This window comes from Dermacentor albipictus, chromosome 10 (genome assembly GCF_038994185.2).
Source record: "Dermacentor albipictus isolate Rhodes 1998 colony chromosome 10, USDA_Dalb.pri_finalv2, whole genome shotgun sequence".
NCBI classification, from domain to species: Eukaryota; Metazoa; Arthropoda; class Arachnida; order Ixodida; family Ixodidae; genus Dermacentor; species Dermacentor albipictus.
The window spans coordinates 61213594-61238995 of NC_091830.1; the positions used below are offsets into that span (position 1 = coordinate 61213594).

Consider the following 25402-nt stretch of genomic DNA (forward strand, 5'->3'; position numbering starts at 1 on the left):
GTTGAAGCAATGAACGACAATCTTGTGGACATCATTAAGGAGTGTGCAATGGAAGTCGGTGGTAACTCCGTTAGGCAGGATACCAGTAAACTATCGCAGGAAACGAAAGATCTGATCAAGAAACGCCAATGTATGAAAGCCTCTAACCCTACAGCTAGAATAGAACTGGCAGAACTTTCGAAGTTAATCAACAAGCGGAAGACAGCTGACATAAGGAAGTATAGTATGGATAGAATTGAACATGCTCTCAGGAACGGAGGAAGCCTAAAAACAGTGAAGAAGAAACTAGGAATTGGCAAGAATCAGATGTATGCGTTAAGAGACAAAGCCGGCAATATCATTACTAATATGGATGAGATAGTACAAGTGGCTGAGGAGTTCTATAGAGATTTGTACAGTACCAGTGCCACCCACGACGATAATGGAAGAGAAAGTAGTCTAGAGGAATTCGAAATCCCACAGGTAACGCCGGAAGAAGTAAAGAAAGCCTTGGGAGATATGCAAAGGGGGAAGGCAGCTGGGGAGGATCAGGTAACAGCGGATTTGTTGAAGGATGGTGGGCAGATTGTTCTAGAGAAACTGGCCACCCTGTATACGCAATGCCTCATAACGTCGAGCGTACCGGAATCTTGGGAAAAACGCTAACATAATCCTAATCCATAAGAAAGGGGACGCCAAAGACTTGAAAAATTATAGACCAATCAGCTTACTGTCCGTTGCCTACAAACTATTTACTAAGGTAATCGCAAATAGAATCAGGAACACCTTAGACTTCTGTCAAGAAAAGGACCAGGCAGGATACCGTAAAGGCTACTCAACAATAGATCATATTCACACTATCAATCAGGTGATAGAGAAATGTGCGGAATATAACCAACCCTTATATATAGCTTTCATTGATTAGGAGAAAGCATTTGATTCTGTCGAAACCTCAGCAGTCATGGAGGCATTACGGAATCAGGGTGTAGACGAGCCGTATGTATAAATACTGTAAGATATCTATAGCGGCTCCAAAGCCACCGTAGTCCTCCATAAAGCAAGCAACAAAATCCCAATAAAGAAAGCCGTCAGACAGGGAGATACGATCTCTCCAATGCTATTCACAGCGTGTTTACAGGAGGTATTCAGAGACCTGGATTGGGAAGAATTGGGGATAAAAGTTAATGGAGAATACCTTAGTAACTTGCGATTCGCTGATGATATTGCCTTGCTTAGTAACTCAGGGGACCAACTGCAATACATGCTCACTGACCTGGAGAGGCAAAGCAGAAGAGTGGGTCTAAAAATTAATCTGCAGAAAACTAAAGTAATGTTTAACAGTCTCGGAAGAGAACAGCAATTTACAATAGGCAGCGAGGTACTGGAAGTAGTAAGGGAATACATCTACTTAGGGCAGATAGTGACTGCAGATCCGGATCATGAGACAGAAATAATCAGAAGAATAAGAATGGGCTGGGGTGCGTTTGGCAGGCATTCCCAGATCATGAACAGCAAGTTGCCATTATCCCTCAAGAGAAAAGTGTATAATAGCTGTGTCTTACCAGTACTCACCTACGGGGCAGAAACCTGGAGGCTTACGAAAAGGGTTCTACTCAAATTGAGGACGACGCAACGAGCTATGGAAAGAAGAATGATAGGTGTAACGTTAAGGGATAAGAAAAGAGCAGATTGGGTGAGGGAGCAAACGCGAGTTATTGACATCTTAGTTGAAATCAAGAAAAAGAAATGGGCATGGGCAGGACATGTAATGAGGAGGGAAGATAACCGATGGTCATTAAGGGTTACGGACTGGATTCCAAGGGAAGGGAAGCGTAGCAGGGGACGGCAGAAAGTTAGGTGGGCGGATGAGATTAAGAAGTTTGCAGGGACGGCATGGCCACAATTAGTACATGACCGGGGTTGTTGGAGAAATATGGGAGAGGCCTTTGCCCTGCAGTGGGCGTAACCAGGCTGATGATGAACGGGGGAAAATGCCGATCGAAGTGTATGGGTGCGGCCTACTAGAAATCAGGAAATAAATTTTGCACGATAACACCAAGAGTAGTGCCTTGCTTTTGAAGGCGCGAGCTGGCGGCCTGTAATGAAAAAAAAAATGAACATACAGAAAGAGGTATTCGCAATAGTGGTGCACTCATTTGGTGCAGGAAGAAACCGGAGCCGAAACCTTAGGTAACGCCCACCTTCCGGAATCGCTCAGCTCAAAGCTGATGGGAGCATTAACTGGTCTGCGCTGACATACGCAGACGATTGGATTACTGGTGTAGGAAAAAGAAGAAGAGCAGAAGAGATGGGGACGGGATCGCCACAGGCATAGGTAAATTTACTAGGTAAAGTGGACAGGCAGAGTGTTGGATTACGATAGGGCATGACGTAATCGGTAGCTTATAAAGGCTAGGTGGCTGTATTTGCCGCCTCTACGATTTAAAGGGGACCCCGTTAGACACTAACGCGACAGCGTTAAGCCCCGTGTCAAAGAAAATTTGGTGTCGACATCCGGCGTCCGACGTCGGGCGTCCTGTGAACGAAAAGTGCCGTGTTTATCTACGCAGCACTGAAGTTCTATCAATAATGCTGCTCACGCCTTGTCTCACATTATTTACAAAGGTAGATCTTTCAGAGATCTTTAGGAACCAAGGGATCTTTAAGGTGCCCCTAATGCATGGCACTCAGACGTTTTTTTGTATTTCGCCCCCATCGAATGCGGCCGCCACGGTCGGGATTTAATCCCGCGACCTCGCGCTTAGCAGCCTAACGCCATAGCCGGTTAGACACTGCGGCAAGTCACTGTTGTGACTAAATACCCTATTCGCAAATCACCTCTGAGAATTTATGCAAGTCCGTCCACATCAAAGTGTGTACGCCATTGAGACGAGAAATACAAGCATTTCATTAGTAATCAAAACTCATTCGTTATAGTTATAATTAATTCACGATGCACGTTTTGAATGCCGAATAAGAGGGAAGTTCGTAGAAATAACTGGCATTCTGCATACCAGGATTCATTAATAACTCAAAGAAAGACACTACGTCACATCTACATGACACAACCACTGAGCTGCATGCGGCCAGCGATAGATATCAGTTATCTTCACCATTGTTTACATTCGCAAATTCCATGTCTTAGAGATCAACTTTATAGCTGTTGTTGGCGGCTAAACATGAACAGATTGAGCCTGTTTCGCAGATCAGCTATACTTAGCGGGTACCTTTCTGGAATTCAAGATACATCTTGGCAACAAGTCCATAAAAAATGTGATTGTGTCTTGTGTTTCAGCATTGTACCATGTTCTTCCTTCACGTGTGTCTGTGTAACATTTATGCTGAATTGTAAGCGCACTTATATTGAGCGCCGACCTCGAATGTTTGCTATTTCCAATGTTGTCGTACCCATTACCTTGGGTGCATTGTTCTCGCTTCTTTTCTTGGCTCTCGCCCCATTTTCAGCAATACACTCTTCCTTATTTTCCACGCATACCGGGACGGCAGTCGGCTCAAGTACGTATTGCAAACCATGAAACATCAGTGCCTGCACTCAGAAAGCTTCGTTCACTTTAATTTCGTTCACAAAGGTGTGAGACTGCAGACAGCAGTTGTAATGTCCGTAAAATATCTTCTAGAAAAGGACTGATGGTCACTGAATTATCAGGATTCGTTGCATGTGCAATTTTTGCCCACGCTAGTTGCCCCTTATCTCTTCGACGACATCATGGTGTAAAGTACTCGACTAATTCAAATATCCCGACTTTCAACTGGAATGCATCGGCGCTGTTTGCAGAAATGTTATCGACAACTTTGAACGCAAACTCTTATCGCTTTATGACGTAAAGCAATGCACTCGAATGCATAGAGCCCTATTCACCATTGATCAAGATTATCACGGCAACGCTTGCGCCTTCAAATGCTTTGTAGCTGTATTCGGACCAAACATGACCTCCCCAGACGGCAATGCTTGCGCCTTCAAATGCTTTGTAGCTGTATTCGGACCAAACATGACCTCCCCAGAGGCTGTTATTAATGACGTGGACGCAAGATTTCTAGCAGACGGTTTCACAGAAATTACGTACCGTTGGTCAGCAGGTGGGTGTGCACTGGGATTAATGGATAGTGGCTTAAAGTAGAGTTAGTTGTTTCAGTTGCTTAGTGATTTGGTGAATAGAAACAGGTCGTAAGGTAGAACACAGGGGCAGGCGTACATATCACAGTGGCTGCATGTCATTGCAGTGATCTCTTGTGCCATGTCGCGACTCTTCGATCTCAGAACTTTAAAAACTATAAGCGTCAACTCTAAGCGTTAAACTGGAAACGTTAATACGCGAAACTTGTTAACGGCCGAATAACTTAGACACAAATACAGCGGGCATCCTTGTAAAATGTGATTAGAACAAAACACTAAAAAGTAATATTTCTGTGCAAGAAACAATATAAATGTTTATCACAGTCTGAAAGTCCTCTGTATCAACAACTATGTGCAATCGAAAACCGTAATTATGGAATGTTCGGTACATCTCTGACGCGAATAACACACCGAAGGCGATAACTTTCTTCGCAATGATTATTGTACTGCTTGAAATAAAACGTTTCTACTGCGTTACGAAAGCTTTAATCTGCATGGCAAGCGCGGAATAGATGCTTGAAAATATTCTTGTTTATTGCTTACCTACGCTGACGTAGAACTAGCGGACACAATTAGTGGTTTCACTCGCCTAAAACTACCTACTTCTTATTCACGCGCTGCCCACATCACGTGCTTTCAGATGCCTCGCACATTCCCTGATCTCGAACGTCTGCTGCTCATCTTACGTCGTTGCATGGCCACGAACTAAAAGATTGCATGCCTATAGTGGCAAATTCCTACTATCATACGCCGTCTAACAGTGTACAGTCTACTCAACAAGGCCACTTGGAAATGATGATTCGGGTAGTTTCAGGCAGAATAATTAAACTTTAGAGGTATTTGTCTTTCCCGTTATCTTATATCGGATATGAAAGAGTCACTGGTACGCGATTCTACGATCTAGGACAGTCTCCATGCCTAGTGGTTTCTTTTCAACTGCTTTGAAACGTTTCCCGCCTCACAGGACGTTGTTAACCCGGAGTACGAAGCCAAGGCAACGGTGTACAAGCTGAATCCAGTGACTATGGTATGTAAAAAGACATTGCATGGGGGAAGTCATGTGTTGCGTGGTACTTTGTATTTTATATACCGGCAATAACGGCGCACATGAACGAGGACGTCTAGTCTACGTTCTGTAGGTATTGAAAAAAAAACTAAGACATTTCGCTTGTACGAGGCTTTCACTAGAAGGCGGCTATGTGAACATCCCGGCTGAAAATTTTTACGCTCGTTATCATTCAGAGCAGCGAGCAATAAGTTCCAGATTGTGTTTGTTATACAGGCTGTCCCAACTATTATACGCCCCCTCCCCCGCCCCCAAGCCTTAAATAAAGACAAATCATCCAACACGAATACGAATAAGTATATGCCTTATGGAATAAGCATATGCTTCACTAACAGCCAATTAATCGCCATATGGGCTTCTATGGAAGCGGGGCTACCAGGTACATTTACCTTGCAAGATATGTTAGAGGCTGCCATGAAATCAGGTAATGTGGTTAGTAGCGCCGGTTGAGTAAGACAATTCACCAAAATATATCGGTGGAAGTTACATTGGTTTGAAATTATAATTGGCAAACAGTTAGAATAGGACATTACACTAAGACTATAGTATGTATTGGTGACACTGGCATTAGCATTGGTATTATAGCTTGGGTACGACATTACACCAAAATACTAGTACACTGGGGGAATGGTATCGCAATTAGTGTTGGGCTTGTAAGCGACGTTGCGCCTTAGTGTGCCTCCCGATGTGCCTATAGGTTTGCTGTGCATCACAGGATTGCGTGTAGAAGGGATGCAGTCAAGCGCACACAAGAGGGCTTTGCAAGTAATGAAGAATGTCTTCTGCTAGATTTCTCGTACTATCTAGCATATCCTTTCGTTCCACACCTACCAAAAAGAGAAAAAAAAATTCTCGTCCACCTGACGGTAGCATAAAGCTACAAAGGAAACCCACGCTACAGCTATGTACAGGAATGACTTCGTACCAGGGTATGGTAAAACGATCTTTCTTTTTCTCAACTGCTCAGTTTTTCTTTCTGAGAGACCAGTATGGGATAGCTTCATGGTACTGTCGGGTGGGTGACAATTTTGCTTGTTCGTGAAACGTCCCCCACTTTGCGGATATCCGCAGAACTGCTTTGTCATGTTTGTTTTCTTCCCATACCACAACAAGGATTGTTGTTTCCTTTTGTTGTCATTAATACAAGCTTGGGATATTTACTTGGGATGCGACATGTATACTGGGCTGCCTTTCGCACAATTTTCAAAGAAAAACGTACAGATGTAACTTTTTTCTTGCAGAGGTATGAACCATACGTGCCTTTCTGGGAGAAGGCAATCAGGATATCAGGGGCCAATTCCGTCGTCCTATTCATGGTGGGTGCCTTTGGGAACCTTGATCTAAGGAACCTTAGTGTAGCATGGTGTCATCACGTCATGTCGAAATAGCTATAAAGCCAGTCCTTGGGCGAGGTGTATTGTTTAACACACACGAAAATAGGACAAGACGAGAAAGTGAAATCCATAATATTTACAACAAAGAAGGACGCCTGTGCACTTACATACGAAACGCAAATTAGCTTGTCTAGAGCTAAAGCACAAAGGCGATAACTAGTATCAGCTGAGAAGCCCGTTACTAAACAGCTGCGCTGTATTTCTACAGAGCCAACACAAAGACACTGCAACAAAGTTTTCTACAGACATCTCCACTGTAATTGTTAAAAATCAAACCAAAGAACCACCAGCTCTTTTTCCTTCTCTGATGTTGTTATGGACTTGAAAGTCAATCGAACGTGCCTTCGGTGGGTAACTAGCTGAGAATCTTGTGGGGACGAAAATGAAGATAAAACTAATAGCGCTGTCTTTTTCACTTATGGGCCTTTCTGTGGCCCTATCGTTCTGCGTGCGCTACAACAAAACAGAAGGACATGACAAATGTGCGTTCGCGAGTTGCACTTCATCGCATATACATACAAAATTAATAAGCGGGAAATGTATAAGCTAAAAACAAACAAGGACCTGCGCGAACTAATTGATCGGGTTCAATAAAGTGTCCCGAACTATTCTGTCACTGAATCCAAAAGTATGGGCTTTCAAAGAGAATGTTCCACGCAAAAATTTGTAAGAACCAAGAATGCGAAGAGGTCTCTTTAGTACCATATGATCAAACACAGGAACAGTGGCAAGACAAATGGTAATTACCTGTTGGTTCAACTTCTCCACAGAATGAACTTTATTGGGAAAGAACCAGCCTTGCGATTGCTCGTCTTAGTTCACAGGGTTTGTAACGGCCTCGTCCATACTTTGTCAGGTTAAAACTGTGACCAAGAATAAGTCTCCACCTTCAATGTCTGGCTCACAGACCCTTTCTTTAGTGCCTGACATTCTTTCTTAATTTGTATTACCCGATCATAGGCGTTCGGACTGTTTACCACCAACTCACTGATCTGCCAAAACGGCAGCTCTTTAAGTATTTTTTTTTTCGCGGCGCGTGTGGTGTTCTATGCGAATTTGCATCTTTTGTTTGGTTATTCGTGCAGTTGTGGAACCAGTTATGTACCCGGAACTACAAGACAGCAGTACATAATTTAATTTTGCAACCCTGTTAAGTCATGCATATCGTTTTTGTTTAAGCCTACTACTTTCTTTTATGCCTTCGGGCCTTGACAGTAATTAAATTAAATGAAATTTGATTCTTACAATATGTAATCATTCTGAAGTTTTCAGTACTGTTTAGCAATACACGTTCGCCTAATAAATGTTTTGCACCACTAAAATAGATAACCAATGCGATTTTCGCTTTTCGCATTCAGTTGAGGCTCTTATTCCTTTTTTTACATTTTGCGCATACACGTCCCTTATGTAATGCCCTTCAGGCTTTTGAGAGTTTAATAAATTATGCTGAATATAATGCTTATAATTAAAGGCAGGAATGACGTTTCCTAATGAATAAACTGAATATAGGAATTCGACCACGATTTCTTCATGCGAAATAAAGATTCTGAGATCACCTATATTGATGGCAGGTATCTTTTAGAAGGCCTTTGATAACATCCGTCACGAGTTCGTCCTCGACGCCATCTCCAAGCTCGACCTGGGCTCGTCCTTCCATGCCTTCGTCAGGTCTTTCTTGAGCAAACGATGCGCCATCCTCAAGGCTGGAGATTTGGAATCGGAGAAAATGGAGCTGAGTAGAAGAGGCACCCCCCAGGGATCAGTCATATCACCACTCCTCTTCAACATCGCAATGGTTGACCTCTCAAGGTGTCTAGGCAAGGTCCAGGGCATCGGTCACACGATCTACGCGGATGACATCACTGTCTGGTGCGCGGGTGGCAGTGACGGACAAGTCGAAGCCGCTCTCCAGGAAGCTGTCGACACTACAGAGCGCTTTTTAACCAACACGGGACTCCGGTGCTCCCCAAAGAAATCGGAGCTCCTTCTCTACAGCCCAAGTAGAAAGGGCCGCAAGCCAGAGAACTGGAAACCCCCCAATGAAATTGACATTAATCTCTACACCAGTTGCGGAGATCCCATTCCCAAAGTCGCGTCCATTCGAATCTTGGGAATGACACTCGAAGGGACAGGCACAAATAGCATCACCATTCACAAATTAGCAAAGAAGACGGATAGCGTCATCGGTCTCATCAGGCGGGTAGCTAACAGAAGGAGAGGCCTGAGCGAAGAGAATCTGTTAAGGCTAGTCCACGCTTTCTTGTTGTGCCATTTTACGTACGTAGCGGCCATGCACGTCTGGAAGAGGCCCGAGCGAGACAAACTAAATGCCATGATAAGGAGGGGGATCAAAAGCGCGCTCGGACTACCAAACTACACACGCACCGACCGACTCCTGCAGTTGGGTATTCATAATACCCTGGAAGAGATTGCAGAAGCACAAGAAAGGGCACAGATTCTCAGGCTCTCCGGCACCAGGGCGGGCAGACGACTCCTAACTGAGATGGGCGTCCCTCCGGCCACTGTCGAAGACGCCTACCAAGGCCTACCGAAAGAGCAGAACGATAACATCATCATATCGCCCGCCCCGCGCAATATGCATCCCCAGCGCAACGTAGAGAGAAGGAAGGCCAGAGCGGTGGCGCTCCTACGCCGCGCAACAGAACTCCCTGGAGGCAGCTGCTTCGTTGACGCGGCCCAGTATGGCAACAGCGACAATTTCACGGTGGTGTCAATCAACCACAGGGGCTCGACCGTTAACGCGGCTTCGGTACGAAGCACGTCGTCGCGTGCGGCGGAGCAAGTGGCCATTGCCTTGGCCCTCCTGGATGACGGACATGCCAATATCTTCAGCGACTCCAGGGCAGCCATCCGCGCCTTCAGCGTCGGCGCCGTGTGTAAGGAAGCCTGTCGCATCCTCGACGGCAAAAGCATCACCACCCACACTCTCACGTGGTTCCCCGCTCACATGGGATCCATCACGGGAGGCCCCACAAACCTCAACGAGCTGGCCCACTCCAAGGCGCGAGGTCTCACTTTCCGCGACCATGGAGAACTCCAACGCCGGCCCGCAGCGGTGGAGAATAGAGATCAACCGACCACATATAACGAAATTGCGCAGCACTTTTATCTCGGCAGGAGAGAGTTTCCCCTTCCACACAAGAAGTTAAATAGAGCGCAGGCATTGACCTTCAGATTACTGCAAACAGGCTCATATCCCAGCCCGGCTTTATTCCACAAAATTTATCCCGACACCTATGCCACTAGTTCTTGCAGGCATTGCAATGACATCGCTAGCCTAGATCATATGCTCTGGCGTTGCCCCTCGTTACGAGGCACAGAAGAAATCAATGAAGACAAGTGGTTCTCCGCTATCAAGAGCCCTGATGCCGGGGTGCAACTATGGGCTGTCCAGAGGGCCCACGATGCGGCGGTCGGGCAAGGCCTGACTGTCCCAACGTGGGAGCGGCCCGCAGCGCGCTGAGTCGCGTGCCTCAGGACCTTATTAAAGTTTCGCATCCATCCATCCATCCATCTTTTAATGTTTTACAAACGTTTTTTATTTGCTAAAAAGATAGTGCATGTAAAATGCCTTACTATGCTCTTCCTCTCTGGCTTATTATGGAAGCTGAAAAGGGCTGACAGAGATGCCTCTTTGTTTGGGAGGTAAAAAATTGGAGGACGCTTAAGCTTCGCCTTCAAGAGTGGGACGCGACAGCGTTCCCGTCGACCCGCCAAGGGGTATAAGACAATGCGCTACGGCACAGCAATCACTTACGATGCGCCCCGCATCGGACTTAGCGCCCACCTATCACGCGGTGAACGTCGAGCAACGCAGCGTTCGGCGCGACAACGAAACGTGCGCCTGAGCGAACGAAACGAACCAAAGAACTCGGTGTCTCGGAGGGGAAACGATCTACGCCAGCCAAACGTCGTGATCGGCACGGGCAGAGAGATAGATAGTAATCTAAACCGGGAGCCCGGCGAAGCGTCGTCAGGGGAGAGGGAGTCCCGCGACGCGCCTGGCAGCGGTCCCAATGCGCGCGCGGCGCGCCTCCTGTCGGGGCAGCGCCGTACATTGAGAGGAGGGGGTCTTCTGTGTTTGCCGCAAGATGGCTCTGCGTGTGCGGAAAGCGCAAAAGAAATGCAGCGGAAACGCACTTCGCAACTCGTGTAATTGTGACTTCTGTACGTTACATGTTCATAATTACCGATATACACCGCAGTATAACTTTCCACGGCTGGTTTCGAAGGCAACACCGCATTCACTAGAGGCGCGTTTGCACCGCTTGGAAGCATCGAACTCGTGGCTGAGTGGTAGCGTCTCCGTCTCACACTCCGGAGACCTGGGTTCGATTCCCGCCGGGCCAATCTTGGAAGTTGCTTTTTATTTATGAAGCGCCTGCCGTGATTTATCGCTCACGGTCAACGCCGCCGACGCCGACACCCGACGCCGACGACACCGGCTTTTCTGCGACACGAGCTCCTTAACGCTATCGCGTTAAAATAGGGAGGTATCGGCAGCGCAGTAATTCTCCCGGACGAGGACACCTCGAAGGGGCTGCAAATGCTTGAAGCAAAGAGAGTAAAGAAACAACAAAGCAACGATATTCTGAGAGATAACCGATGCCCTCTGATCAAACATCAACGGAGTACCCCGTGAATACTACGCCACAAACATATATATCCGCGGACGTGGAAACAAGTTACGTATCGTACCGTATAGGAGGGCCACGTGTGCTTCTTCCGGAACTGGGTTGACGATTAGCCCGACTGAAGTTCAATATGGCAGGTATACTTACACGACAAGTTACCAGTGTTAATATTTTTTTAGGGGGGGGGGGAGGGGGCTCTCTCCTGAACCGCAAAATGATATTGCCAACTTATCATTATGAAACTGCTGCGCGCACCCAACAAACGAGACACAAGGCGAAGGTAATAGCCCTGTCACACGGGAAGATTTAATGCCATTCGAATCGAAAAGCATTCGCATACAATCCCATTAAACGGGAAAATTTAATGTCATCCGAATGGAATGACATTTGCCATAGAATGAGTTAGGGTAACTCATTCGCATTCGATTTTGAACCGAATGTATACTCTTGACCCCAGATAGACAACAGCGACACGCAACGCGAAAAAATAATACGTGCATCAGCAAAGTCAGGAGATAATTTTTTTTTTACTTATAAAAAGGAATAATTATTTTTGCGCTAGCTGCGCTTCCTCCGCAGAGCCGTCGCAATATGGCCATGTCGGCCATATTGGTTGCTTACAGTCGTGGCTTGGCTTGTGATGATCGAAGTGCTTTTAGTTGTGAATAACTGGCATCGGAATGTTATCGTTGGTTTTAAATGTACTCGCAAATGTTCTTAAACGCGTTTAAGAGGCACTAAATTTCTTTGAATTTCACAAATTTTGTTCCAGATCGTCATTGCTATCATTTGCGAATGCCATTATATTTTAATGTGCAGTATAGCAAGAGACCGAATGACATTCGATGCATCGAATGACATTAAATCTTCCCGTGTGACACCAGCGTCCACCTAACAAGGGGGGTCATTCGCCGTCATTTTCTAAAAATTTAGATGCCGCCGCATGAGCGCAGCGTGATTACGAGGCTAACACGCTTGGAGGGTCATCCTACTTTTTTCGAATCAGAACCGATTCGGCGTAGACGGCAGCTTTGGCATTTAGAGAGTACGCCTTGCCCACTCTGCGGAGACTGCAGAGAGATGGGCGACGTGGAGCACTTCACATGGTCTTTCCATAGTGAAACATTTCTACATGACGCCACGAGAGCAGGTTTCCCGCACGACTGCGCTCAATGTCCGGTGTTTCCCAGAAGATTGCCTAATCATCCTAAGATTGGCACTGCGCCTTCTTCTTGCGCTTATTGAGGACAGTGGACTTTCAGACATGTGGTGAGCAACTGTATATCCAGAAAGAGGCGCTACTGGCGAAGCGATTGCCGGCCTCCTCTGCCTGGCTAAAACTTCGTCTAACGCGACCACCGATACCACAGCGTAGGCCCAAATCGTACGGGCACACCACGGCGAACATTTGACATCTGAACATTTTTCGGCGTAAAAATTGCAAACTGTTGTTAATTCAAGCCGCTGTGGTGACTCAGTGGCTACCGTGTTCCACAGATGAGCACGAGGTCGAGGGCTCAATACCCTGCTGAGGGGTCACCATTCTTTAGAGGGCGGAATGGGAAAAAAAACGCACTTGTGTACTCATATTTATGCACACCTTAAAATTTAAAAAAAATGAAGAAAATATAAGGTCGAAAGACAAGAGAACTAAACTTCGTGATTTACAGTGAACCTCTAGATTGGGCGCAGTAACAGCCCAAATCAACCCTCGAGGTAATTTGGGCTGTTAATTCCCTCTAATTAATTCCCTCTAATTCTAATTAACTGTTACTTGGAATGTTTCTCGCAGTTGTGCTTGGTGATATGCACGGTGTTCGGCATCATCGCCTACCGCATCATTCTGGTGGCGCTGCTGTCTCGAGACCAGAACTGGCGCGCACTGGCCCATGTCACCACGGCGGTAACGGCCTCGATGCTCAACCTGGTCATCATCTTGCTCATGAACAGGGTACGAGCGTCGCGCATGTGTCACTGTCCATGCGATTGATTGCCTTCCATCTCTATAGCACGAGATGCCATGATGATAATGATGATCATGAGCATGATGGGCGAAAAACATGGCACGTACACACACTGTTGGCTGGGCGAATGATCGGGCGGAGAGGACAAACACATTAAGAAGTTCATTACCAAAATAAAACAATAGAAAAATGAAAACCGAGAATGAAAGAACGGTGAGTAGTCTAATAATCTGGCCAGATTGGCAAGTAAATAAAAGAGATTGAAAATAAAGAGCAGTTTCAATACGGATGTAGATAAAATAATTTGGAAGGTTGTATTGACAGTGAAGAGAAAATGGAAGTAACACGGGAAACACTTATGGGCTCTAAATAATCGCATACTCCCTGCCCTTCCTCTCTCTCTTCTCTCTGTCTGTCTCTGGATAATCGCATCCGGCGCCAAATAAATTAATGTGGGTACGACCTGTATTGCGCAAGACGGAATGCAACCGTAACATTTACACGCAAGCCGAGTTAACAAAGCGGGCCTTCAAGGATCATCTTTGTTATTCTTAGCCACGTTTAAGGAAACGTTTGCATCTGCAGGTGGCACCAGCTGTTCCTAGTCTTTATGACAGTGCATCACGAAATAATACAAATGTTAGAAGCAACTATTTGAAAGAAAAGTGCACTGCCATCAGCTGTAAAGTGCGCTTGCTACAAATAAAAACGTTAATATTCAGGCGCAAATGAGGTCTCTTAGAGTTAGGGAACGTTGCCGGGCTAGTTCGTTTGCATTCATAGTAGACACGGAGCAACGCAATACGACAGGGACCAAGAATGAGAACAGACATACACAGCGTTAACTTTGAACTGAACGTTTTATTTGATCGCACGTGTCATTTATACAATGTCAGGGAATCGAAAATAAAACCAAGGAGACAAACATATGGAGATACAGTACTAACCCACACGTGTCGTCATGTAATCACAACGCACCCGGTCATTTTCAAGGTGATCGATGATTCTAGATACATCTTTCTTTTCTTCGATAAGGCCAAAGGTAGAAAGCTCAAACATTCTTCATTCATTTTGTCGATTTCATGAGCTTCAATTATCTCACGTGTCAATGTCTCACGTGTCTCTTAGAGTACCACATTAAAAAACAAACACAACGTTTGCGAACACAGAAATGAGAACCTGTTTTTGCGTGAACCAGGAATATCTACAAGGTGCTTCATTTGATATTGCACCTTTCATCTCGGTAAAACGTTGAATTCGTACGCGTACTTCTTCTAGAGTGACATACGCCCTGCTTGCGTGTTCTCTGGTGTTTTTTATATTCCTGTGACTTAATCTTGCCTCTGTATTCGCAAACGTTCTATATTTTGCAATACAGTACTCATGTAAAACTTCATTTTCATCTGTCCAACCTTTTTCGAGATGCCCTGATTCGTAGCATACGCCCCTTCCATTCTTTCTTGCACAGGTATACAGCAGGATAGCCACCCGGCTGACAGACATTGGTAAGTTATGTTTCTCGTACGATGATTGGTTTTCGTGCGTATATCCAAATAGGCAGCATACAGATAAGGAACGCGATGATAATACAGCCGTCCGAGAGCGAGAGCGAGGGTGACGCGACGTAGCGGTTGTGCCCTCTCCCATCACGCAATAGCTGGCGCGCTACTGCGGCAGCCTTTCCTCTGCTCCGCCGAGGCGCGCTCATGCCGCGGCGTCGCAGCCAATGAGAACACCGATGAGGCGCGCTCGTCACGTGACGTCACAGCCACTGAGAACTCCGTCAAGGCGCGCTCGTGACGTGGCGTCGCAGCTAATGGGAATTTAGGTGCCGTTTCCGTGCTACAGACGCCGGCTTTCTCGCTCAACATGCCATTTGACGCTCTCGCATCAAACTTTATCGAGGAAAACCTATCGATGTAGGTTACGTTTTGTTTAGAGCATTAGTATTCTGCGCACGAGCGTGACAATGCCTTCCGTGTTTGTTTTTAGAACGCCCGAGGACGCAGCGGGAATACGAAGACAGCTTCACGTTCAAGATGTTCCTGTTCACGTTCCTCAACACCTACTCTTCGCTGATATACATCGCATTCTTTAAAGGAAGGTACGTCGCAATTATGTCGTTGTCCAAGTCATCCTATAGAGCGTATGTTCGTCTTGCCTTCATGCATGCACATTGGCTCAGCTATAAAACGGCCTTCGTCAGTGCTGCGATCACTGTTGATGTGTATTAAACGCTTCAAAGTTTCGGCTACCCCTTTTTTCATCAAAAATTTCGCTATTCGGCCTGAAGGGCAAAACATTGACTGTAGGGGTATGAGAGTATTCCTAATTTTTTAACAAGGAATCGAATAGTGGCGTATTAGATTCGGTATTCCAATTGAACAGTTAATATTCGTAAATGCAGATATTTTTGAATACTTTTCGAATATTTGAAAACGCCAACTGCGCCCGATGAAACGTAAAATTGAAGTTCCGAAATTTTCACTCCCGCGGTCATAGCATAGATATACAGCATAAGAACCTGCGTAGTGTAGCAGGCCATGTCGCATACTTTACATGCTATACAGCGATCACTCGTACTCTCTGAAGAGTCCTGTGCAAGCGAAGGAACTACTTGTTTATTCCTAATTCTGCATTTGTGCTATTGATAAACAACGCTTCATAGCGTACTATGTAACGCCAGAAACTTGCTAACCTTAACAATACTAGGATGTGAACATCGGTTTAATATGACCTATGATAACGGCTGTTCACTATTCGAAAACTATTATTTAGCTATTTGATATTCGATTAGCTTCGATTCTCTTCTGGCACTATTCGATCCGCATTCGATTCGATTTTGAAAGTCACTATTCGCCCACCCATACTTGATAGCAACTGCAATGCTTTGCGTCGCTATCAATTTTGCATTGTGTTTTTGCCTGCTGTAACGACACGTGGGCTTTACATATTCGCGTGACGCAGTACTAGAGCCAACTGTTGCTCTGCTGCTGAAGCAGTGCCCCAGCAGCTACCAGGTGTCTCAGAACGCTGGCGTGGTAAGGAGCGCTGCCAGAGGCGTCGCGCCGCGACGGTGCACTTGACGAGACCGACAGAAAGCAGTCGGCGTCTGTCAGTGCTCAACGACAGGATTGGGCAGATTTAGCTTGACATTCACTGTCTGTTCAGCTCAGACCACTCTATGCACGCAGCTGCTCAGCGGGTACCCTAGTGCGCGGAGGTGGGCAGACTTGCCTAGAGCGCGCCGCCGGGGCTCTGCGGAGCGAGGCAGCGCCATCTATAACGTTAGCCGCTGAGCTCGAATTACGTAGAAAGCGCAGCAAAGAGCGGGATGCCTCCTCATCGCTTCCTCGTCCAGTTCCCACCTTGTGCGTTCGCTTCCCGCCGCCAGGGCCGCGCCGCATGCCTATGTGGCTTTAATGCGACGTTGCCTGCGCAGCCAGTGCAGCGCCGTGTCGCCGCGTTTTACGCGTGTAACGAGGTGGCCAGGCAAGCTAGGGCGAGGAATGACGGGTGACCGCGCGTTTTTATTGCGATAGCAATTATATGTACATTCAGCACATTCTTTAGCGATGACAGCATTGCCAAAGTTGTTAGTTCTGCTTCGTTTACGCAAACCACTATCACGACAAGCTGCTTACTGAGTTATATCATTGTGGTTTATATGTTAATAAGCGCGTTTTGTTTCTGTCATTCTTGCACATTGTAGGAGCATGGTCTCTCTTTCAATCTCACGCACGGTTGGAGTATGCATAGGGTTGTAAGAAATTGAGGAGTTTGCGGGTGGCTTGCGGTGAGTTGAGGGTGTTTGACAAAGTTTGAGGCGTTTGCACTGAGTTCACCAAAAAAATTCCATCGCAATAAACGACTCCATAGCCAAACTAGAGGAATCGTTAATGTCCACCATTTCTTATTTGTTCTTGTTTGCTAGGTGTTAATTTTGTAGAAAAAGTATGTTGGGAAGTCAGCTGACGCACCGAGGACTCGGAATAACGCCTTGCTCTTCACCACTCAGGTTCTCCGGGCACCCAGGCAAGGAGGGAACACTTTTTGGATACAGCTTGGACAAGGTATGCACTGCTCTTGGACAACACCTTTTCTTTAAAGGCATAAACACTTATGAACCAAGTTGGTTGGAGTTGTAACTCACTCTCACGTGCTCGCTTGTACAAAAGTACTGCGCTTAGAACTCGACACTTTGTCACGCGTGGGCGTGCTAGATTATGCACTCGTCCGGCAATTAGGCCATTGAGTAAATCGGTGGATGAATGTGTGAGTAATCGCAGGAATGAGTGAACGAATAAGAAAGTCAGGATTGAGTGCACCTCTAGGTGGGTGAGTGACTGGGTACGTCAGCGAGTGATATAGTGAGTTCGAGAGCGAGCAAGGGATAGACTGAACAAGTTCCGCATTGCGTGAGGGATGTGCAGACAGAGACAGCACAGAATCCTGAGTGCTGCAATCTCCCTGCCGTTCTGCCATGTCTGACCCGCATGGTCTTTATGACGAACAGATTTTGCGTACTCTGCGTTCAAATAGAATATTCGTATAACGCGCGCTGAATGTTACACGAATCCTTGCTTCCATTTCCTTTCGTGTATTCTACTAATGCGAGAGGGATTCCGCGGTACTCATTTCAGTGTAATCCTCAACTACCCACATAGCTTTGATAAGGTGACTAGGGGCGCAAAGTATTAACACATACCCATAAAGAAGGAGCAATGGCTGAAAAATTGCCATTGTTGCTTTTGTTTTTCAGTGCGAAGGTGGCTGCCTGTACGAAGTGTGCGTTCAACTGGCAATAGTCATGGTGGGCAAACAAGTCATCAACAACATTCAGGAAATCGGACAGCCGTAAGCTTTACAATTGCATCACTCTGTAGTGCGATGTTCCTTTTTTTTCTCGCCATTTTTTTCTTCTTTTTGCTGTTCTAACTGTCACACACCCTTCAACTTGTTCTGGTTGGACATTTGGCTTCGGGTTTGCCTTCCAGGCTCTACGCGTACCTCTTTCATTATCGGGCTTATTTTCATGCATCAAAGTTTCAAGTTGGCACTTCTGCTTAAAATTTCCTACTAACAGCAAAATTGTCGTTTCGGACGTGTCCCTCCACTTGCTGCTGTTTATACGATGTTTTATCACGGATGGCAGCGGATAAACAAGAAACGTTTGCTTTTAGCTGCGCCGATACAACAGGTCGTATACTCGTGGTGTAAACCCACTTCGCTATGGTGTGACCACAAGATAATAGGCACTATTATTAGTACTGTCTGTAAGGTGTCTTAGGAAAGGCTACACTTAACGTTGTCGTTGGCTTTTGAGTAATGTGTCTATCAAAGTTGAGCGCGTAACAGCCTAGGTTACTTCAGAACGAATGCGTACTTTCCGGCAATGTGAACTATTCTGACTAAAAATGGCCTTCCGCGAAATCAGCATCGTTCTCTTTTGACGTGTCTCATTTCAGTGTAAAAGAGGTCTACTTAGTCAGCCCACACAATGGCTCAAGCAATCACGTTAATCATTAGCAATTTTAGTTTAGCTACCTAATAGAAAAGGCTGAAGAAATTTCGCTGAAGGAGCGCAGAGGTCATCCATGAGCCAAAACTTCTTCGGCCTGTTACTGGAAATAGATCAAAAATGTGAAAATTAGCCGTATATCTGGGTGCAGAATGTTAAACTAGTTCTTGTACAGAGGGCTGTTCCCAGCCTCTAACCTAAACTTGTGTGTCGCAGCAATTCAATGAGCACACGCATTGCTCACATAATTTAATGTTGCCCTGTGCGACTAGGAACACATGTCGTGCAGTCGTTCAAGGTGGCCAAAATGGTTGGTGACCGTCTCTGTTTGTCAGGCGCGCAAACAAATCCCCAGGGAATCTTTCAGACACATTAGCGTAGAAAAAATAGGTCCGTTTTCTTGAAGCGGGTCGTACGCTGCAATGGCTCCTACAAACAATTTAAGGCGACTCGTAACAACAAAAACGTTTACGTAGCCGGTCGGTAACTGATGTACAAGTCGCACGAAGAATTTTTTTCTGATTTCGTCAGTTCAATATGCTAGCGAATCTCCGACTTGAATGCAGAGTACGCTTTGTCAGGATTGGGGGCTTAATCCCATCGTCCGTGGTCCTTTGCCAAGATTGGAGTACGGCATGAATTCGAAGGTAGCTGGCCCATGCCGTCGTCCAACTTATTTGCGCTGAGATCGTTGAAGAAGTGAAGAACTGTTTCTCAACGAGAACGAGGAAAAGGGTTTATTTACAGAAACTAAATCAGTTTAACATGACTGCTTGAGAAAAAGAGTATTAGTCCAACAGGACTGCATGAGAGAAGTGACTCAGTCTAACATGACTGCTCAAGAGAAGTGTGTCCTCAGCATTCGCACAACCACAGTTTTTATACACTCGATCCGCCGGTCCTACGACGCGGCGACTGTTCGTTTACACATCACCAACTCGCAGCTGCTCTGAAGATCAGTTTACGTACACAAAGGCAACCGCGCTCTGTTCACAGAGGCAACCGCGCGGGGTGCCGTTCCGGGAAACTATCGGCGCTGATCGAGGGTCGCTCGTTGTTCCGTGCTAGGCCGAAGCGTGAGACGCTCAAAATACGTCGTCCCCACGGCAGCTTGTCGAGCGTTTCAAATCAGCTCCGCGTTGGGGAACTCCGGAATCATTGTTCACGCACCGAACTAGTCCCGTCACAATGTCGAAGGGGCTGGAGGAAGGCGGCGGATTCCAACGCAAAGGCCGCTTCTTTGAACGCCTCCCAGCTGCAGCGACGGAGAGGGAGAGGTGCGCGTCTTGCACCCCTTGTCGTAATCGGGTGGCAAGGTGGCAATCTTGTTGCGCAACTCGCCATTCTTGACAGCGCCTCCATGGGCCGGAAAGTCTCGACTGTCTAGCGCTGACAACCGCTAGGCAGGAAGAGAACGGCTGCTGGTCAGGGGGGGATTGATGTCTTGGCTCGCAGCGACCACTTGTGCATTGATGTCACCGCCCCAAAACATCCAACAAGGACAGGCAACTGCAAAATGAACCCCACAACACGGCTCTGCGCCGAGATGACGTGCATTGGCTCTCACTTTAGACACGCTAGGCTTCAAAAAAAACAACAACATAAGTGCAGAAACAAAAAAAAAATGCTACATTTCACTATGCCAATTTCTGAAGCAAATTCCTGCTGACCAATTCAGCAATCATGGAGGGAATTCTGCTAAATGAGAGGGGATTTTCTTCGCCTAAAGAAAAGCTAACACTAGTAACCCCAAAATTTAGGCGGGACCCTCAAACGCAGAATTCAAATTAGCCTGCTCAAACCATCCGCATTGCTATGCAACTTTCCCTTCTTATATCTAACGGAGAAGTTGTACTCTTGGAGAGTGAGGCTCCATCGGAGCAAGCGGCCGTTTTTGTGTGACATTTGATTGAGCCACGTCAGAGGACAGTGGTCGGTCTCGAAGATGAACTTCGCTCCGTACAAGTAACACGACAACTTCTGGGCGGCCCAAACCAAACAAGCGCATTCCTTCTCTGAAGCGCTGTAGGCTTCCTCTCTTACATTTAGTTTACGGCTGGCGTAGAGGATAGGATGCTCCTCGTTATCGTCGCCGACCTGACTAAGTACCACGCCCATACCTCTGTCGCTTGCGTCGCATTGAACTATGAATTCCTTTGTGTAGTCTGGCGCGCGAAGCACAGGGCGAGAAACCAATAGCGTTTTCAAACTTTGGAAAGCGTTCTCTTTGTCCTTATCCCAGTGTACGTTACTCGGTGCTCCCTTTCGGAGGGCGTCTGTTAATGGACTTGCCAATTGCGAGTAATTCGGAATGTACCGTTGATAGTACCCCACAAGTCCCAAAAATGAACGAAGGTCCGTTTTCGTGCGCGGCTGAGAAAATTCTCCAATCGTAGTTATTTTCAGCTCAGCCGGCCGTCTCATGTCCTGACCGACAACATGGCCCAGATAAGTAACCTGTGAACAACCAAACCTACACTTTTCCGCTTTCATCGTTAAATCGACTTTAAACGTACGAAGCCTCGCATTCTTGTCGTAATAGACTTTGGCGTTCTTTTGAGCTATTGCCATGTTCTTTCCGACTAGCTCTTGGGTTGCGCTTAGCCGTTCCAGTAAATTTAGCACGTATTCAACCACGGTTGGACTCTCCCCTCTTTCCTCCCACATCTCTCTTAACATTCTCAGTGGAGAACGGAGTGTCCTCCCATACACTAGTTCTGCTGGTGAGAACCCTGTCGCTTCATGTGGAACCGTTCGCAAAGCAAACAAAGTTGCCGGCAGACAGTTCTCCCAGTCCTCCTTGTGGTCGTAACAGAGCGCACGCAAAACTCGCTTAAGCACCGAATGCCACCTCTCTACACTGTTTGACTGAGGGTGATAGACAGAACTGTGTATTAACTTTACCCCGCACTTTTGCAAGAATGTGGAAGTCAGTGCGCTCGTGAATACTGACCCTTGATCTGCCTGAATTTCGGCTGGAAACCCAACTCGTGCAAACACTGTCAAAAGCGCGTCTACTACTTCAGTGGAGCTGAGCTCTTTCAAAGGGATTGCTTCTGGAAACTTGGTAGCCGGACACAGCATGGTAAACAAGTACCTGTAGCCTGATTTTGTTTTTGGAAGAGGCCCTACCGTGTCTATTACAAGCCGTCTGAAAGGCTCTGTTATTAAGGGCACTACCTTCAGTGGAGCTTTCCAAGTCTCTCCTGGTTTACCAGAACGCTGGCAGGCGTCGCATGATCTTACAAAGTTTTCTACATCTTTGAAACAGCCAGGCCAGTAGTATTCCATAAGCAATCTTTCCTTTGATTTGTTTATGCCTAGGTGGCCGGACCACCCATTTCCATGACAAAGACTCAAAAGGTCCTCCCTATACTTAGTAGGTATGACTAACTGATCTAAAATCTTACCCTTTCGATCTCTGTAATGCCGATACAACAATCCTCCTCTCTCATGTATCGTTACGTTGCGCCTAGCAATGCCTTCTTTAGCTGTGTCACGTAATTTAGCTAAGCTCTCATCATTCTTTTGCTCAGCTGCCAGTGACTCTCTATCCACGCGTAAGAGTTGATCAAAGTTCTTTGAGGCCGGTGATAATAACGACCCTGTCTCGCTTGTGAGCGCGTCTGCTTGCTCTTCCTGCAGGCTAGAACTCTGACACTCTAGTGCTACGCTCTCATTGAGCTGGTCAGCTGGCAGGCTCTCCTCAACTGTTTTGTCCCTCGGGCCTAGCTCGGATTCGGGTACTGAAGTTATTCCCTTTTCTGCTTCCGCTGGAGGAGCTTGAGCATTTTCAGCCGAAAGCGCCGCGATCTTACGAGCTTGGCCTCTGGTCAATGCCTGTACTATGCCCTCTCCCAGTTTGAGCCCTCCGTCACGCAGTAACTGATTCGAACGATTCGAAAAGATGTAGGGATACTGCAGTGACAAAAATTTGGAAACTGCAGCCTCAGTCTCTAGCTCCCCGAATGGTCCACTGATTTTGACTTTGGCCATGGGCAGACACACGCTGTGTTCTTCTACAACCTGTTTTATCCATGCTACTTCTCCGGTGAAGTCATCTACCATCACGTAAGACGGATGGACAATGTCCAGCGTGGCGGCACTGTCTCTTAGCACTCGGCATGGTTTTCCATTAACTTGCAGGTCGTGGAGATATGGACTTAAAAGTTCCATATTCTCATCCTTTTCCTCCACGTAGGAAAAAACTACGCTAGACTTCTCGCAGTTTACAGCTATATGTCCCAGTTTGTGGCATTTGTAACAGCGAATTGGTCTAACAGATTCGAATTTTCTTTTCTGTTCTTTTTGTGCGGTTTCTCCGTTAAGTTTCTCCTCGCTCTTTTCTGCGGGCTTTTCCGCCATGTCTACAGGCTCGGATCGTCTAGTTTGCGCACCCTTTTTGAACGGAAATGGTTTCCGCGGTCCATTTCGACCGTCCCAGTTTCCCTCCTCGGCGTTCAATTTTCTACGGGTTGCGTACTCTTCGGCTAATTCAGCCGCCCTTTCCACAGTGTTTACATTACCTCTGTCTTGCACCCACAGTTTCACAGCTTGGGGGATGGTTTTGTAAAACTGCTCTAGACACATGCATTCAATGATCATGTCTCTGCTGTCGTACGCTTCCGCGCTTTTAAGCCACTCGACTAGGTTGGCCTTTAAGCTATACGCAAACTCCGGATAGCCCTCGCTATCTTTCTTGCCTGTGCTCCTAAACCTTTGCCGAAAAGCTTCGGCTGAAAGGCGGTATTTCTTCAGGAGACTAGCCTTAACTTTCGCATAATCATATGCATCCTGCACACTCAATCTGGCGATTACTTCCGCCGCCTCACACGGCAACATAGACAGCAACCGCTGTGGCCATGTACTCGGACCGAAGTTCATCTTTTCGCAAGTCCTTTCAAAATTGCTTAGGAACAAGCCTATGTCGGTCCCGACCTCAAATGGCTTTAATAGCCTGTCCATGCGGTACGATTCTGCCTCACTTGATCGACCCAGAGCGCCTTCACTTCCTTGAGACAACTCCAAACGTCTGTTTTCAAGTTCAAGTTGCATTTTTCTTAACTCGCGATCTTTATCGCGTTCCTCTCTCTCTTGTTTTTCTCTGTCCCGTTCTTCTCTTTCTTTTTCCCGTTTCTCTCTCTTTTTGAGAAGTTCCAATCCCATTTCAATATCTTCCTCACTGGCCTGATTGGAAATTAGCTCCAATAATTCCGATTTGAGCATTTCCTTGCGTACATCTAGGCCCAGTTCCTCACCAACAATCAACAACTCGTCTCTCAGCAGTGTCCTTAACTCCATGACTGCTGCTTTACTGCCTTGATTCTGCTCTCTAAATCTAGCTAGGAAAACACAACCTAGCTAACACACAACAATCTAGCTTCCCTACTGTTCTAAACAGAACAACCACACAATGAAGCCTAGAGAGTCAAAGCAAAAACCAAGCACTCACCGCAGATACAGCACCATGTCGCAAAGTCCATCTCACCGCTGTCAGCCAGTTGTCAGGATTGGGGGCTCAATCCCATCGTCCGTGGTCCTTTGCCAAGATTGGAGTACGGCATGAATTCGAAGGTAGCTGGCCCATGCCGTCGTCCAACTTATTTGCGCTGAGATCGTTGAAGAAGTGAAGAACTGTTTCTCAACGAGAACGAGGAAAAGGGTTTATTTACAGAAACTAAATCAGTCTAACATGACTGCTTGAGAAAAAGAGTATTAGTCCAACAGGACTGCATGAGAGAAGTGACTCAGTCTAACATGACTGCTCAAGAGAAGTGTGTCCTCAGCATTCGCACAACCACAGTTTTTATACACTCGATCCGCCGGTCCTACGACGCGGCGACTGTTCGTTTACACATCACCAACTCGCAGCTGCTCTGAAGATCAGTTTACGTACACAAAGGCAACCGCGCTCTGTTCACAGAGGCAACCGCGCGGGGTGCCGTTCCGGGAAACTATCGGCGCTGATCGAGGGTCGCTCGTTGTTCCGTGCTAGGCCGAAGCGTGAGACGCTCAAAATACGTCGTCCCCACGGCAGCTTGTCCAGCGTTTCAAATCAGCTCCGCGTTGGGGAACTCCGGAATCATTGTTCACGCACCGAACTAGTCCCGTCACAATGTCGAAGGGGCTGGAGGAAGGCGGCGGATTCCAACGCAAAGGCCGCTTCTTTGAACGCCTCCCAGCTGCAGCGACGGAGAGGGAGAGGTGCGCGTCTTGCACCCCTTGTCGTAATCGGGTGGCAAGGTGGCAATCTTGTTGCGCAACTCGCCATTCTTGACAGCTTATACTGCAGAGAACACTTGTCACAGAATTGCAGAGTACGATCGTCGATTCCTGGATTTGTGACTGCCGTACTCTGAGCACTTGCGTAAGCAGGTGCCTTGTAGGAATTGACCAGCCGACATACCGACCGGAATTACCGTCCCAAATAAACACATTTAGCACGTTGAGTACGCCATAAAAGTGCGATATCAGCGCTACCGATATATGAAGTGATAGGAAACAGACAACGAGAGACGAAATAAAGTGGAACGGCAGAGTGATCAACCAGAAAGGATAATTCAACTTGTTACCCTGCACTGGGAAACATGGGACGGGGACGTAGAGATATTAGAAGAAATAGGGAGGGGGACACACAGATCACGTGCACATGACCACGGCCGCCATCGGCATATGATTACAACACAGG

General features: G+C 46.7%; 1 protein-coding gene across 3 annotated transcripts in view; it reads left to right on the plus strand.

Moving 5' to 3' along the window:
* LOC135912108 (anoctamin-4-like) overlaps positions 1-25402 on the plus strand; it is a 114249-nt gene that overhangs the window by 74686 nt on the left and 14161 nt on the right. For all 3 annotated transcript variants that reach the window (XM_070527847.1, XM_065444492.2, XM_070527848.1), the window contains 8 exons: positions 3445-3495; positions 5079-5141; positions 6422-6496; positions 13022-13180; positions 14662-14698; positions 15186-15297; positions 17212-17266; positions 17956-18050. In XM_070527847.1, the coding sequence (XP_070383948.1) occupies positions 3445-3495; positions 5079-5141; positions 6422-6496; positions 13022-13180; positions 14662-14698; positions 15186-15297; positions 17212-17266; positions 17956-18050 (647 nt within the window). The remainder of the gene's footprint in view (positions 1-3444; positions 3496-5078; positions 5142-6421; positions 6497-13021; positions 13181-14661; positions 14699-15185; positions 15298-17211; positions 17267-17955; positions 18051-25402) is intronic.